Here is a 16,420-nt window from a genome sequence, read left to right as displayed (position 1 = left end):
CCCACCATTGTTCTCAGGTTGTATCTCTCCACCTTACATGCTATTATTGTTAGATTTCTGTTTCTCAAATATGTTGGAGGATTTAATGTTATTGACATATTGCCATTTGAGATCATTTGATGCTAAGTTGGGGGGATATTTGTAGTTGTGGGTCATTGAGGACAATGACATTTTAAGTTGGGGAGTGTTGATTTGATTTATATTTTTGGAAGTGTTGTTGATGATGCTTTTGTGGAGATTGTGATAGCTTTGTGAAGTGTTGTTGATAAGACTTTTGTGGAGATTGTGATATTTTTGTGAAGTGTGTGTTGATGCTTTGTGGAGATTGTGCTTAAATTTTTGTGGCATGATGATGTTTTTGTGAAAATATGTTGAATCTTATTCTTGTAAGTCCAAAAGTGGTTAAAGTGAGTGTATTTTTAAAATTTCATGAATTCATGCATAATTACCATTTAGAAGCAATTAAGTGCTAGTTGAAAGGTTTGTGAGGTTTTTGAAAATTTTTTGTGCAACATGGTTTAAACATTGAACTATTGGTTCTGTTTTGTGCTACGTTTGTCATAATTAATGTTAGACACTGTTTGTGTAAATGTCATGTGTTTTGGTTTATGCAAGTCTCCCACATACTTTACATGCCCATGGAGCAAATTTCATTTATATCTTGCGTGTGGTTAAAAGTGCTTAAATGTTGCTTGATGATTTGGTTTTGATTTGTAGCCTAGTTGACTCGAGTGAGTACGCCCGAGGGGTGTTCTACACTTAATCCCCTAAAGCTATCTAGCTGGGAGCGGTTGGCCTAAAGCTCGTTACATGGGTTCTCTAGAAAGCTTAATAAGTCATTATATAAATCATGAGCTTTATAAGAAATAAGAAATAAAGTCTTGACTTGTCGCTAGTTGGTTCGAGTGAGTAAGTTCGAGGAGTATTCTACACTTACTGCCCTATAGCCATCTGGTTTGGGAGTCATTGACCTAAAGCCCGTTACACGGACCTTCTAGAAAGCTTAAGAAGTTAAGACAAAAAAAAAAAAAAAAAAAAAAAAAAAAAGGGTGATGAATGAAAAAGAAATATATGTCAAAATCTGTGTGGAAAATGAGCATTATGTTGCGTGTACATAAGTTGGGGAGTTTTGCATGACATTTTAACATTGTGATATGAATATGAAATGTGGTGTTGAGAAGCTTGAATGGAGATAGGCAAATCTTGACAGAAACTTTAGTTCTTTATTAGGATTGTGTTATTTACTTGTTATGTTCAAATTCTCACTTTACGTTTGATGAATGTTGGTTGTTGATGAATATAGTTGTGTATGGTTTTGTGAGAATGTTGAAAGAGTTCCTTTAACTTTACTCGAGGACGAGCAAAGAGTAAGTTGGGGAGTGTGTAGAGTCATGAAAGTGACTCTATTTTGGTGATAAAAATATCCCATGTGTGATTAAATTGAAGTATATTGAGATAATTAAAGAATTTATGAATTATTCACGAAAATCGCTTTAATATTTTTCTTTGAATTAACGTGTTTGGAATGATTTGGAAAGTATATGAGTGATATTAGGTTGTGGTTTATGGATTAATGGTGATTTTGTCTCATTTATGCTGTTTAGGGGGTAAAATGTCATGTTTTAAGGGGCTGATTTTGTCACTTTTCAATTATGGAGGGACCAAACTGATATTTTGCAATTTGTTCTATAAAAGAAAAATGCAGTTTCGCGTGAACAGGGGGGCTGTTCATCCATCATTTTTCGGTGACCTTTCACCTTCTCCCATCAAGCTCCGGTGACCCTTCATCTCCTTTTCTGACGACGTTTCGGCTTCCCCTTGCTCCGGTCACCATCATCCCTTCATCACCACCGTGAACCAAGTGCACCACCGCGGCGTTTGATCTTCCCACCGCATCGTTTCGTCTTCCCGACCAGTTTTGGCTATTTTTCGGTGACGTTCTAGCTCCCCAAGGGTCGATCTCCCTTCCCCACAGCCGGATCTACACTTCCCTAGCTTCAGCCGCTGCGAAAACCGTTGGAATCCGCAATTTTGCCGCCGCGCCTCTTCATCTTCCAGGTCAGATCCTGCTCATTTCCGGCGACTTCTCACCTCCCCAGGATCGGATCTGATCTCCCCATCACTAGAGCTTTCCATCGGTACCTTCGGATCCCATTTCCGCCACCGTTTTTTGAAAGACCCGCCGAAAAATTAACGTTTTTCGGTGAAGTGCGGCTGTTCGTATTTCGGGCTATCCGTTGGTCGTTTTCGCCCCTTCTTTGCATCATATCACTGTCGGTTACCTCCTCTCCACCATGGTCAGCTCCGTTTCCACCGTTTCGGCCTTCGTCATCACCACCATGAGCGGCTAAGCTCCCGGTTGTCTGTTACGGCATAGGCGAGATCAGGATTGACTCCACGACTCTCCTCATCAGCTCTCAACTAGTTGGATTAGCCCGATTATAGGACATTTGGTAGTATTGTGCTTCGGATTATATTTGTTTTCGTTTCATGATTGATTTCGATACTTTAATATGATTTAAGCATAAATTATGATGAATATTGTTGTCCATTATGATTTAATGTTTTCATAGAACTTGCTGAATGATAAACGTTGGTTTGGAATAATTAAATGATGAATATTGCTTTTCATTACTTCGCATCGATTGTAATTGAGTTGTGTTCGGATTTAATTTAATTTCTACTATTGTTGCGTTTATTGTGAAGTTGGTTGATTGGATATTACGTGTTGACAAATTGTATTTGTTAATCGCGTACCAACTAGTGGTATTGCCTTGTAGCGTTTATCGACGTTCAATGATAGTCTTTAACCAATCGAACTTGAGTGATCGGGTGAGACAGGATAGATTATACCTAGAGTGTCGGGAAACCATTTCATTGATTTACCTTGCCTTGTAGGTTTAGGGGATCGTAGAGGGTGGAGGAGAATTGTGTGAGTCGGTCTCGTGTCGAACCAAAACCGTAACGGCAACATTTTTATTATAAAGTCTTTATTTGTTTTAATTTCACTATTTCATTATTTGCATTTAGTCTATTTAGTTTCATTAATCCATTGCCAATTTCATTTTCGCTACTTAAAATACATTAGGTTGTTAGTCTTGCTCCCTGTGGATTCGATCCTACTTACCGCTACTACGGTATTTAGGTTTAATTTTTAGACCGTGGCGATCGGTCTAACAAAATTTTGAACTTACAGCCCAAAGGTGCGCACGACACTTCAAAAAAAAAAAAAAAACATAATTCAGTACAAAACATAATTTAGTGTACAAGGCAAGCAAGTCTAAATGTCTTCAATGGCCAAACCGGTTGGCTCAGATGCATCCCCAGTCTGCTGGCCACTCAACGCCACTTTATCACTAGTCGTCTACTGTAGTCCATCGGTCGACCCACTTGCATCAGTTTTCGGTGCCTTGATCTCATCCCCATGGACATCCGGCTCGAGTCCAAGATCCTATTCCGCTAGGAACGCTTTGTACTTTGCTATATCCTCGTCTGGTTCCCATTCGCCCTGTTTCCACGCTTTGTATTCCTCCATGAGCTCCAAGCAAGTTTTCAAAACCGCCTCTACAGAGACGATCTTCAGCCTGCAAAGGAGCGAGGCCCTTTCAGCCTCCCACTCAGCTTGAGTATTCTACAATTGCTAAGCGAGATCAACCCGTTCCTTCTTTAGTCGCACTTCTCTTTCCTATCCCGTATGGAGCTTGTCCTCTAGCTCAGAGGTAGCATCAGTGAGCTCCTTGTTATGCCGCTCCAATTCCTTATTCCTTCGATCCTGTGAATTGACTAACTTCTGGAGATGAGCACCTCTAGAAAAGGCCTGCAAGCGTGAAATGGTAAACGAATTAGACAAAGTAAAAAAGGGGTAAGCGGCGCAAAAGAATGGGATCAATCACTTGAAAAAGTCGAGCCATTGTCCACTCGGTCACTTGCGTCGCACTGAGTCGCTCAAGTTGGTGATCATCCTCGGGAACAGGGAACGAATCCACCATAACCCCCACGAAAGACATATCAGAGTAAGCTAAGGCGTCAGATGGGATGATGATCTTCACGTTATCGTCATCCGGCACCACCACGGTAGCCCTCAGTAACACCCTTTGCATAGGCTGAGGGACTTGGCTTGGAGTCATTTCTGTCAAAACCGACGAGCTCCTGCTCAATTCTATCTTTCTTTGCTTCCACGCCAATTATGTCCAGTGCTTTTCCTTTATCTCTTTCACTGAACTCGCTCGACATCCTCTCTTTTGCAAGGAAAAATTCTTCAACGGTTAATGGGTGGCGAACGGATCTGCCAAAGACGATGAGGTTGCTATACCAAGCCAACAAAACATATAGCATCAGATGCCCAAGCGGAACATGTGTATCTTCTTGCACCTTTGGGACCTGACTCCACAAAGGGTTTCTTCATAGATTCGCCTCACTTAACACTTGGCGCTAGTTCCTTTCCTCCTCCGACAAAGCGAGAATTGCTCGACCCTTTTCTTCAGCACGAAGACTCGGTAAGTGTCTATTATAGTTCAAATCTGCAAAAAAAGAAACAATGAGATTTAGTACTCCAACACTTACAAATAAAACCAAGCCTCATCACCTGTCGTCTGCTAGAATAAGGGAATGCCCTCGGCTCCACCTACCTCGAAGACTAACTCACCTTTGATAAAAAAAGTACCTGTCTTTCCACTTTTTGTCATAAGTCTTCAGCACATTTACCAAATGCCTCCGACCGTGCCAAATCATGAACAGGTACCGACCCCTTTCCTTATCATGCTCTTTTAAATAATATGAATAGAGCAAATTCATAGCCTTAAACTCTACTCTAAGCCGAGCACTTAAGCATTCGATCGACATGAGTAACCACCAGATGTTTGGCATTAGCTGGCTCGAGGCGATACCATAGTAGCTTAGCACTTCATGCACCAGCAGAGGAATAGGGAAGTGCATCCCCTCCACTAAAGTCTACTCATAAATACTAATCCAACCAGGCACAAACCAGTTAACTCTCTCATGTCTTACTCCAGAATCGCTTTGCTCGTCCCCATCAGCACCCCTAGTCGAGGGGATCTCATTGCCATCGGCCTGGCTCGGCCCGCGTCAGTGGTATCTTTCCACTCAGACTCTCCACTAAACCCTTCGCTAGTCGACTCATCGTCGCTCTGGTCTGCAAAATGAAAACACGACCCATCGCCAGGACGAAAGACGACGCTACCCCCCCCCCCCCCCCCCCCCCCGATGGGACTGCCTGGTCACCTTCCGGGACATCACCATAGTTGGTGAATCCGCATACTCATTCCCTCCATACATCATTACTTCGTTTCGTTGTCTTCAATCTCCACCCACCTCGGCATTGCCTGGTTGCTCAAAGATAAACTTCACTCAGCTCAGACCCTGTCCAATTTGGCTCTTTCTTGACCCAAGCCGAAGAAAACCTCGTATCTTCGTCTTCCCCCCAAAACAAACCGGAAAACTACTCCGCCTTTAGGATACCAGCCCAAAATTTCCAGAAACTATCTTCTCTCCAAAAGACGCAGGAGATGAAGCCAAAAACGAGCTAAAACACCTCGAAACAGGCCTCTAAACACTCTTCTCCCCGTCTTTTTGATACAAAAACAGTACAAAACCAAAAAAGAGGAACAAAGGAAGCATAAATTTATCGGATTGGATGGTTGAAAATGAAAAACTCCCAAACGAAGGAAACAAAGTTGATGTTCTCTCTCCTAAACGAGCTTGAACTCGAAAAATGGGGTGAATGAGGAGTCACTGCCTTGAAAAACCCAAATCTGACAAGTGATAGGTGGTGTAATCCTATTGGCCGCCAGACAACGAAAACTTTTCATTTTCTGCCTCTCCTATTCCGCACGTGACTTACAAGAGGCGAGAAGTACGAGCGATCTAATCACGCTGACCCGGGATCTTCTTAGCTCATTGAACCGAGACAGCTTAGACAATCTCAGCTAAACACCTCCATCGCGCATCAAGGACTCATACCTTCACGCCTACACCCCTTTAGGAGCTTGGTAAGTATCTCGGTCAACCCCACCAAGGTCGTCGACCCATACCTAGCTGATCGAACCAAGCCCAAAATGATATGGGCTAAGTTGGCATCAGATAAACGCATGGAAAGGATCCCAATGATGAATATCTCGTCTCGTTTGGATATTGTTCCTTGAGCTAAACCATGCCGAACCGGACAGGTACAAGTTTTGTAACCGTAGAGTACTCATGTCTTCTTTTTGTTTGGCTCGGCCATTTGACCCCAGCCGACTTATACGCGTCCCCTTGACGCCTTTGACGGCCTAACTATTCGCTTAGGGATCCTGACCTATCTGCGTCCTAAACGCAGGCAATCAAATCTACTCGCTTAAGTTAAATACCCTTTAACTTAAGAGAATAGGGGACAAACTGTATAGGCTTAAATTCATATTGGGCCTAACGAGGTCCAATCGCAACAATGATATGTGACGGCCTAAGGCCTTGGCCCAATCCCAACTGGGCCCACACTTAGAATACCTTGGGAACTATCTGCTCTATGAGTTGGGCCACCTCCCGAGTTAACCTGAACTGGGTTCGACCCATTAGCCCGCAACAGTCCATAACAAGGATCAGAATCCTAACCAAATTCCTCTTCTAACAAGATCTCGTATCTTACCCAAAGAGGAAAGCCTTAAACGTAAAAAGGCAAAGAATCCAATCTCTTCCCAGAGAGAGGGTTCCCCTACCAAGTAGGACTCAGAGTTTTACTAGGATTTGAGTCCCTGAGGTTCACTATATAAACTAAGGCGATCCTCGGCGCCAGGGGAGGACAAGAGACATCACCCTTAAGCTCTAGTTCTCATATTCTCGAGCCCATTATCCACTTCAACTCCCTCGCATTGTAAGAGGCCCCCAGAGAGACGCAAGGAGGCGCCCCGTAGGTCCATCAAGATTGTTAGAGGTTCTCTTCACAAGATTATCTTCAATTGTAAATTCTAGCATTTACAACCAGCTTCTTTTAATGTTGGGGCATCATTTATGCCATCTTCAATGACTGCAACCACACGACGCTTCTATTTCAAACACTTAAAATTTGTCAAACAAAGAAGACCTTGCCATTATCTGTATCTTGTCCACCTTCTCCATTCTATCTTCATGTGTCTAGTTATGAAATTTTATTTCTTCTACCACTTCTCTACTTTTCACTTGGTCATTCCACCTTAGTAATCCACATTCTGCAGCTATAGCTTTTGTTGTGAAAACATTGTCCCAACTCCCAAGTGATCTTCATTTTGCTACTTTCATCCTCATTTGTGGTCTTAATGGCACCATTATTCTCATAATAGTGAAAACACATCACTAGAATTAACTCAGCAGCTCTTTACATGGATTGTGTTATATTCTTTTTTTCCTAAATGAAACCCCACTTTGTCTTTTCTCAGAGTTGAAAGTTTCAAACTGGATGATGTTGTATCTTTGCTTCACTATTTCCATGTTTTTTTTTTTTAACTAGAGTATTATGGTCAGTTTATGCACTCCTCAACTAATCCCGAAGTCTACTAAATACCTTACAAACTCAAAGGACAAGGTAAGCCACAATATTATTGTGGTAGGTGGCTCCAAGGTTTGAACTTAATGAAGAAAGCAAATCTCCTTGACCGCCAAGCCAACCCGTCGGGGTTCACTATTTCCATATTCATACCAAATTCCAGAATAGTCCAAGAAATAATTGCTTTTCACTTGGACTACCAGAAAATTCTGGTAAAGATCCTGAAACAACTGGTTTGCAAACACTAGCAGTTGTGTTCAAACCAACTGCTTGCCGAAATATAATCCGCGAGTATTTTTGGAAACTACTTTACAAGCTTCATGTTCTACATATTCTTGGCCAAGACAAAATTTAGTAAATTTTATCTTATTTATTTTTGTCAAGATACCTATTTTGTAGGTATAGATAACTATGGCTGAGCCCATTGTCTCACAAGTAGAAAGTTTCCTTAATTACCATTGCCTGATCAGCCATGATTCTTTTCATTGTCATGGCTAATGGTAAACCTTCTGGGATTGTCGCTACCATAATGGTGGCTGCAACCTGCAACAATGTGAGCAGTAGGGTTCAAAATTTTAAATTAATTTAAATCTATTTACTACCATTGTACTTTTTATTTCCAATCTTATATTTTGTTTTCCTAGTTCAAAAATGAGCTAATAGATACACAAGAACTAGGATAACTACCAAAAAAACTTCCCATTAATGGAGAAGGTTAGTCTGTCAAGCCGAGCTTGTAATGTAGTTCTTTCATTTCAATTACAGGATATTGCTAAGTTTCTAAATTCGATGGTCTATGACTCTATACTTCAGCTTTGATATCACTTGCTATGACCTATGACCAAATATAAAACCAATAATAAATTATGGTTACTTCGAGAGAATCAAAGACCTCCGTTAAAAAAATACTAATACTTCCTTTATAATTGATCGACCCTTTTCTTTTGTTCCAAAACATGTGCTGTAATAAAAAAATAACTAAAAAGATAAAACAAAGATAATTACAAATTAAATAAAACTTAATAGAACATCAGCTAAGATAAAACTTTTTAATAACCTAACGTAGTTTAATTAAATTATTGAGATAAGCCCAATAACAATTAATACTAAATAAATCCCAACGAAACTCCCAAAATTATGTTTTTATCCATCATCAAAATGATACCTTAACATGACTCGCCCCGGTCATGCTAGATTCATCCACTTGCGAAGAATATCCATCCAAGAACAACCCATCTATTGGAATCTGATCGCCAATCTTCAGGAACACAACATCTCCAACCACAAGCTCAAATATGGAGATTTGTTGGCGGCGAGCGTCTTTAACAACTTCAACTTTGATAGTGTTACTTATCTTTGATAGCTTATCAATTGAGTTTCTTGTCTGTAGTTGCTAAGAGTAGAAACAATAACCAGAAACACACATCTACAAATATACTTCCACCTTTGTACCATCGTTCTTTCACCTAATGCTCTTTAATGCTGAAACCAAGAGTCAGAGCAGTACACACCAGAAGGATGCATCCATAACAAAATATATAAACCCTTTTAGAGGTGGCTTATGATAAGTATTGTTGTGCCAAAAATACACACTAATGTCAAGCACCACAAATCAGAGTTCAACAAGCACTTAAAGATAAGGTGGTACTAGCTGTCAAAAACCTAAACAGTCTCCAAAAGATATTTTATATCATATCCCATTTTAAAATAAAGATTAAGGAATGGTCCCCACGTGTCAAGACAACTTGCAAAAGCACTCATTACACTAACCTAAAAGGTATAAATGGGCACCTCTCTTTATGAAAAAGGGTGGTTGAGCATATGTGAGCAGCGTACAAATTTGAGCTTTATTATTTTTCTCTATAAACAAAGCATTTCTCTATTCTTTGTATGTCTTATAGGTAATATCAGAAAAATTGTCAAAAAATAATAAAATAACAGTGGATGTAGGATTTGCTTTAGGCATCCGAACTACTATAAAAATCTCTCTTGTCAATCTTTTATTTATGTTTCTGCAAATATATATAATCTCAACACCATAAACACTTCTCATGAATCATTCACATGTAATTTTTAAAAACAACTTAGCACTTTACACGAGCGAGTTATTGGTGTCATAATCATGCATAAACAAGTATTACTACCAAAGTGTTGAGACCTTTTATTGATGTCTTCATTGTCACCATTGATTCCATTTTCAGGGTTTGTCCTAAGAGCCGTGGCCACACTTCAACTCCTCCAAGAAGGCGAAGAGAAAGCAAGTATTTATTTGTTAGCTTCTTGCCATCAACATTGGGGCCACTAGAGTTGGACACAACTTCCTTAAGCTTAACCTCATTGTGGGAACTGCTAGGCTGCAAATCAAGAGCAATGTAACGAGGATTCTACAATATTTCCGAATGTTTTTGACTTTTTTGTATAAGACAACTTTCAATTTGATATTGTTACTTATATTTTTGATAGATTTTCAAATTGAGTTTCACGACTGTAGTTGCTAAGAGTAGAAGAAACAACCACCAGAAACACACATCTACAAATATACTTCCCCCTTCGTACCAACCTTCTTCCACCCTATGCTTTTTCAACACTGAAACAAAGAGCTAGAGCAGCACATAGTAGAAGGATAACCATAAATGGTAGTATCTTTAGAAACAAACATAACAAATATCCCTCAGAGGATAACTTGGTCCTTGGACCTAGCTGGTGGGATTATGTTTTGCTCCGATTTGGGCTTTTATTTCTCATTGGGTCTCCGATTTGCTTCGTTTTGGTTTTTGGACTACTCTTCTTTTCCAACTAGGTTAGATTTGTATTGGGTTTACCACTTAGTGAATTTATTGACACTCTAAAAATAGATTAAAGACAAATTTTATTTCTATATTATATAATTAAAATTAACTTTTATTTTCCATCATTTACAATACTTTTGACATCCCACTATTATGTCATAAACCTTCATTTTTTTATGAGAATGAATAATAAAAATAAGATTTGAAATATGAGATTGTTTGTAGTCACATATACATTTATTGTTATTTTCTTTAAAGTATTACAGCTATATATATATATATTTTTTTTTTTTGTTTAACTGTATCATGTTCTTAAAATTATTTGTAACAATTTTTTTTAACTTTAATTTTTTTTTTTTTGAACTTTCAATTTGATTATTGTTGATACAAGATTTTGCATCAACTAGAGTGATCCGATTAACCTTAACGGAATCGGAACTGATATGTGCGTGATTTAATGAAAACCAACAATGTCTGTAAAAACTAGTAATGAAAATGACATGAGAGAATTTTTAAAGTAGTTCGACAAGTAAAACTCTTGAGCCTACATCCACTGTTTTTGTATTTGCTGTGAGAGCTTACAATAGTATTCCTAGAATAATTTGCTAACCCTTTTTTCCTCATTGTAGGTGGTTTATATACAGATTTTGTACAAAGAAAAAAGCGAAAATAAAGAGATTACAAATGAGATTGAAATACAACTCCGATATTTTCGCGGTTGAGCGCTGAGATTGCACCAAGATTGCTGTCGATCTGATCCTTTCTGAGATATCTGAGATTTGAGGTTATCTGTGAGCTAGTTGAGCAACCGTCGAGATTGTTTGCAACTAGCTTATGCTGAGGTCGAACTACATCTCAACGTCTAACAATCGATTGAGTCGAACAAAATCTGAATCATGCTATAACCTCGTTGACCTCTAACTTCTCCGAGCTTGATGGAAAAATCACACATAACCATTATCTAAAAATTTGTTTTAAGAATAAAATGGTAGGGGTATATAATATAATTGAAAAGAATAAAATGTTAACTCTTTTGAAATTTAAAAAAAAAAAATTGAATTGAAGGATAGAAATTTATGACATGTCATAAAAAATACATTTAATTTTAAAACTTCGAAACCGTATAAAAGAGAGCCGTTGACTTCTTATTAGGACTACTCGACCATCAAAATTAACAATCTCAACACAGATAATTATACCACAATTCTATGCCATGTATGCATAATGATACACTTTTCTGAAATGTGCTAGCAAGTTTCTGAATTGATGTAAACATAGATGAGAAGAATTTTTTTTTCAAGTTCCTCAGGACGGAGCCCTTTTTCATCTTTTGCTTTATCAAAAAGAAAGATACGCTCCATCTTGTGCCACTGAGGGATGAAGTTGTTCAAGTATGCCGTATTGTTCGCGCCATGTCAACTTCACATCCCTACCAGAGACAAAAGTAGCTGGATGCATGATCTAAAACCGGCGGGATCCATTTCCCCTTCCGATTGAGGAAAGAAAGGCCGCTCTACAACAGTTATCAATTTCATCATGCACCCAATTGGCCATGTGAAGGCTGCTATTACGGTACAATACACCCATTTCTTCCAATTCAATCTCTCTGTGTCAACAAACTTCTTTAGGAACTCAAACATCGCCACATGAAAAAATATAGTTATTCCCACAAAACCAAGGAACAATCGGTTCTTGTGAATGCCTTCAAAGACGTTCTTTTTCTCCAACTTCCTTGCATTGAACTCATTAAAAACTTGGCAAAAAACAAAAATATTAAAAATCATTGTATTATTTACCTCAGGACTCAGTCTAAAGATGGTCTCGCCCTTCCATTGTAAAGTCAATACGACTGCTATCTGATATACGGCTGGTAGAAAAATATTCCTCCACATAATGTTCATTATTATGGGTTCTTTACGGCCCAAGGGGGATCTCCTCATTAACTCATTACTTGACGTCTCTGTAGCCAGTGCTAGGGCTCATTGTGAGGTTCACCCACAGCCATTGAACTACTTTTAGAGGAACCTCACCATGAGAAACAGCTGAAATAAAGTTGATGAACAGAGCTGCAACATTAAGAGTCAGTTGAAACTGAAGGAATTTTTGGATGTTCTTATGAACACATCTTCCCCACCGTAGTAATGTTACCACGGAAGTGAAGTTATCATCTAATATGACGATATCTGAGCTTTCCTTGGCTACCTTTGTGCCTTGAATTCCCATGGAAAGTCCTATATCAGCTTCCTTGAGCGCAGGGGCATCATTCATTCCATCGCCAGTTACTGCAACCACATGACCTTTCTGTTTCAAACATTTTACCATCAAAAGTTTGTCAAACGGAGAAGCCCCTGCCATCACCCGTATCTTGTCCACCTTCTCTATTATCTCTTCATCTGTATAGTTATGAAATTCTCTGCCTTCTACCACCTGCCCATTTTCAACTTGGTCATCCCACGTTAGTATTCCACACTCTGTGGCTATAGCTTTTGCTGTGAAGACATTGTCCCTAGTGATCATTTTGAGGTCAACTCCAGCTGATTTGCAAATTTCCATAGCTTCCTTGACCCCTGGTCGACATGGATCCTTGAGACCAACGATTCCTAAGAAGGTCAAGCCATCTTCTTTCAACTTTAGATGGGTCTTCCCATCTTCATTGTACTCCAATTCTTCTTCTGAAATTCGCTTGTGAGCAAAGGCAATACATCTCAGGCTACTTGCTTCCATTCCATGGATTATATTTTCCATTTTCCTCCTCTCCTCTTCATCCATATTCTTTACGATCCCATTGCTCTCATAATAATGTGAACACATAGCTAGGATCATCTCAGCAGCTCCTTTCCAATGTACATGAATTGTGTTATCAGCTTTTTTCCTAATTGAAACCCCGCTTCGTTTCTTCGCAGAGTTGAAGGCTTCAAACTGGAGAATGGTGTATCTTTGCTTCACTTCTTCCATGTCCATACTCAATTCCTTAACAGCCCATGAAAGAATCGTTTTCTCGGTTGGACCACCAAAAAATTCAGGTAAGGATCCTGAAACAGGTTTGGAAACGCTACCAGTTGTGTTCAAACCAACTACTTGGAAAAGTAGTTCACGAATATCTGAAGCAACAACATTATAAGATTCTTCTTCAATGGATTGTTGACCAAGCCAAAATTTTGTAACTTTCATCTGATTTAATGTCACTGTGCCTGTTTTGTCTGTACAAATAACAGTGGCTGAGCCCATTATTTCGCAAGCCGAAAGTTTTCTTACCATTGCCTGATCCGCCATCATATTCTTCATTGAATAAGCAAGTGTAAGAATTACAGTCAACGGCAAGCCTACCGGGATGGCCGCTACCAAAATGGTAACTGCAGCTTCAACAATATGAGCAACAAAATTTAAAACATCACCAAAATCTGTTTTACTACCATTATACTTCTTTCCCTGCTCATCTTTTGTTTTCCCGCTACAATAGTGAACTAATAGAAATACAAGAACAAGGAAAGCTTGTAAAAGGCCTTCCCTCCAGATAGAGGAAGTTAATTTGTCAAGCTGAGCTTGTAATGGAGTTTTTTCATTTGAGTGACTGGATATTGAGCTCACCATTTCACCCCATGCAGTATTCATACCGACTGACAACACGAGCATTTTGGCATAGGCATCTGCTACTTTTGATCCGGAGAACAAGAAAGAATTATGTTCGGAATCAACTTTAACATGATCCCTCTCCCTTGTCATACTCGACTCGTCTACTCGCAAAGGAAATCCATCCAATAACAACCCATCTGTTGGAATTTGATCACCAGTCTTCAGTGACACAACGTCTCCAACTACGAGATCAAATATGGAGAGACGTTGTTGGCGAGCGTCTCTAATAACTTCAACTTTGATATTTACTTATTTTTTATAGCTTATCAAATTGAGTTTCTTGTTTGTAGTTACTGAGAGCTGACACAACAACAACCAAAAACACAACTACAAATATACTTCCACCTTCATACCAACCTTCTTCCACCCCATGCTCTTTGATGCCGAAACCAAAAGCCAGAGCAACACACACAAGAAGGATAAGAATAGTCTTATCTTTGAAAGCGTCCACAACAAAATATATAAAGCCTTTTGGAGGTGGCTTATCATAAGTATTACTGCCAAAAAGTTGAGACCTCTTACTAATATCTTCCTTTTCACCGTTGATTCCATTTTTAGGATTTGTCCCAAGTGTCGTGGCCACAGCTTCAACTCCTCCGAGAAGGCGAAGAGAAAGCAAATCTTTATTCTTCACCATCTCTGTCAGCTTCTTGCCATCAACATTGGGGTCAATGGAGTTGGACACAACTTCCCTAAACTCTTCGTGGGAACTGCCAGGCTGCAAATCAAGAGCAATGTAAGGAGGATTCTGCAATATCTCAGAATAATTTTGACTTTTTCGGCCAGATCGATGCGTTATGACATAGATCCGATGGGTCTGTGTCGTAATGCAATTTGCAGGCCAGATTCTGGCGGTGGCGGCTTAACCTTAACCTTGTAGATTCAAAAATCTACCGTTACGGAAAGAGGGACTAATCCCGTAAGGTTGAAGCCACTAGCGATCTGCTACACCTGCACACGTAGGAAAACAAGCATGAAGCAGATAGAAAACACTGGGGTGGTGTTTGCCGTAGGCACTCCAACTCTCAAGTCAGCAAGGCTGAGTGAGGCTAGTTTAGTGAGGGTTAGGGAGAGGAAAGGTTACCGGAAGTCTAGTTGGGGACTGTGACTACGGCTATAATGCGAAGTTCTCAAGTGGGAACTCCAGGGTCTGAAGGTGTAATGTCTTCGTCCTTTGTGAGAGGGATGACCTTTAAATAGTGATTGTATGGTCTTCGAATCCTGGTGGGATTGGGAGTCCTTGTAGAGGTGGTCCTCCCAAAGGGTGGAGCCTTTGGCTCCCTTATCTCAGCAGGAAAAGGAGTTCGAGCGTGCCTAGGATCGGACCTTGGAGGAATTGGGATAGTAATTGACTTCCTTAGTAGAGTTCAAGTAGTACTGTAGTTCATAGGTGACTGTGGGCTCCGAGTTGATCGTTAGCCCAGAAAGCGTTCCAAGACCAGGGGGCCTGGGTCCAGATGGTGAGGAGCCAGGAAAGCATACCGAACGGGCCTCATCTACGGAACTCTGATTTGGGCCCCATCAGAATTGGGCCTGAGCTTTACCCTTTGTTAGAGGTGTCTCCGTCTTTGGGCCTATCTGGGTCGAGGACATTTTTTGACCCTAACAAACCTCATCGTGGGAACTGCTAGGCTGCAAATCAAGAGCAATGTAACGAGAATTCAGTAATATTTCCAAATGGTTTTGACTGTTTGGTATAAGAGAAAGCATAGCTCGGAAAGAATAGATAGCCTAGACCCTAGTAGGCAAGACGCCATCGCTTCTGAGCATTGGTGAGCGTGGCGGTGGTAATGTTAAACAGCAATGTCCTACAATCATAGTGCGGGGTTTTACTGTCAGACATAGATTTCCTTAGGACAAAGAAACTGGAGACTTTCAGTTTTGTAAAACTTTTCTATGGTTCTCACCCTACTTGTCTATATATAAACAAGGCTAAACGTTGAAAAACGTGTAAAAAGAAAAGAAACTTCAACATCCAATTAATATAATTGAAGTTGCCTGCTGTCTGATTCATTTAGACGGATTAAAACACAAAAACACGATTATCCAAAAGTTAAAATTGTAGCAATGTCGGCCGGAAATTGTCAAATATTTTTACCAATAACTTAACAACCGTTGAACTTAATAATTTCAGTCATGGTGGTTAAGGAAACGATGTTTTGTATGAATTTACAAGTAATGTGCGAATTTTGGGTCACATTATCAAAGACTAGTGTGTGTGCCGCCTGGCCGGACTGATGTCACAGGAAAAAAGGGAAAAGAAGGAGCCGAAACTTGACAACAACATGAAACATTTATTATTTAAATGACTGAGAAGAAGCAACCAAATAAGTAAAGGTTTAAGAGTTAATCCATGGAGCAAATAGAAGGAGAGTAGTAGTTCACGTAATTAAGGTTAATTAATGTTTCATGTAACGACATACACGATTCTTAGTTTAATGAATATCTTTACATTATTTGGATCTGAATTAGAAGCATGATTGCA

At 39.7% G+C, this 16,420-nt stretch overlaps 1 protein-coding gene and 1 pseudogene across 1 annotated transcript; both read right to left on the bottom strand.

Moving 5' to 3' along the window:
- Window positions 1-4,431: 4,431 nt before the first annotated feature.
- Window positions 4,432-10,472, bottom strand: LOC116121960 (annotated as a pseudogene).
- A 1,223-nt stretch (window positions 10,473-11,695) lies between these two features.
- Window positions 11,696-15,645, bottom strand: LOC116121959 (calcium-transporting ATPase 12, plasma membrane-type-like). The gene is given in 4 exon segments (XM_031407860.1): window positions 11,696-12,282; window positions 12,284-14,194; window positions 14,196-14,653; window positions 15,547-15,645. Coding segments are annotated over 4 exon segments (3,027 nt in total). The 3' UTR covers window positions 11,696-11,723.
- Window positions 15,646-16,420: the final 775 nt, after the last annotated feature.

This window comes from Pistacia vera, unplaced genomic scaffold (assembly GCF_008641045.1).
Source record: "Pistacia vera cultivar Batoury unplaced genomic scaffold, PisVer_v2 Contig1290, whole genome shotgun sequence".
Classification (NCBI taxonomy): domain Eukaryota; kingdom Viridiplantae; phylum Streptophyta; class Magnoliopsida; order Sapindales; family Anacardiaceae; genus Pistacia; species Pistacia vera.
This window is presented reverse-complemented; position numbering and strand designations above follow the sequence as displayed.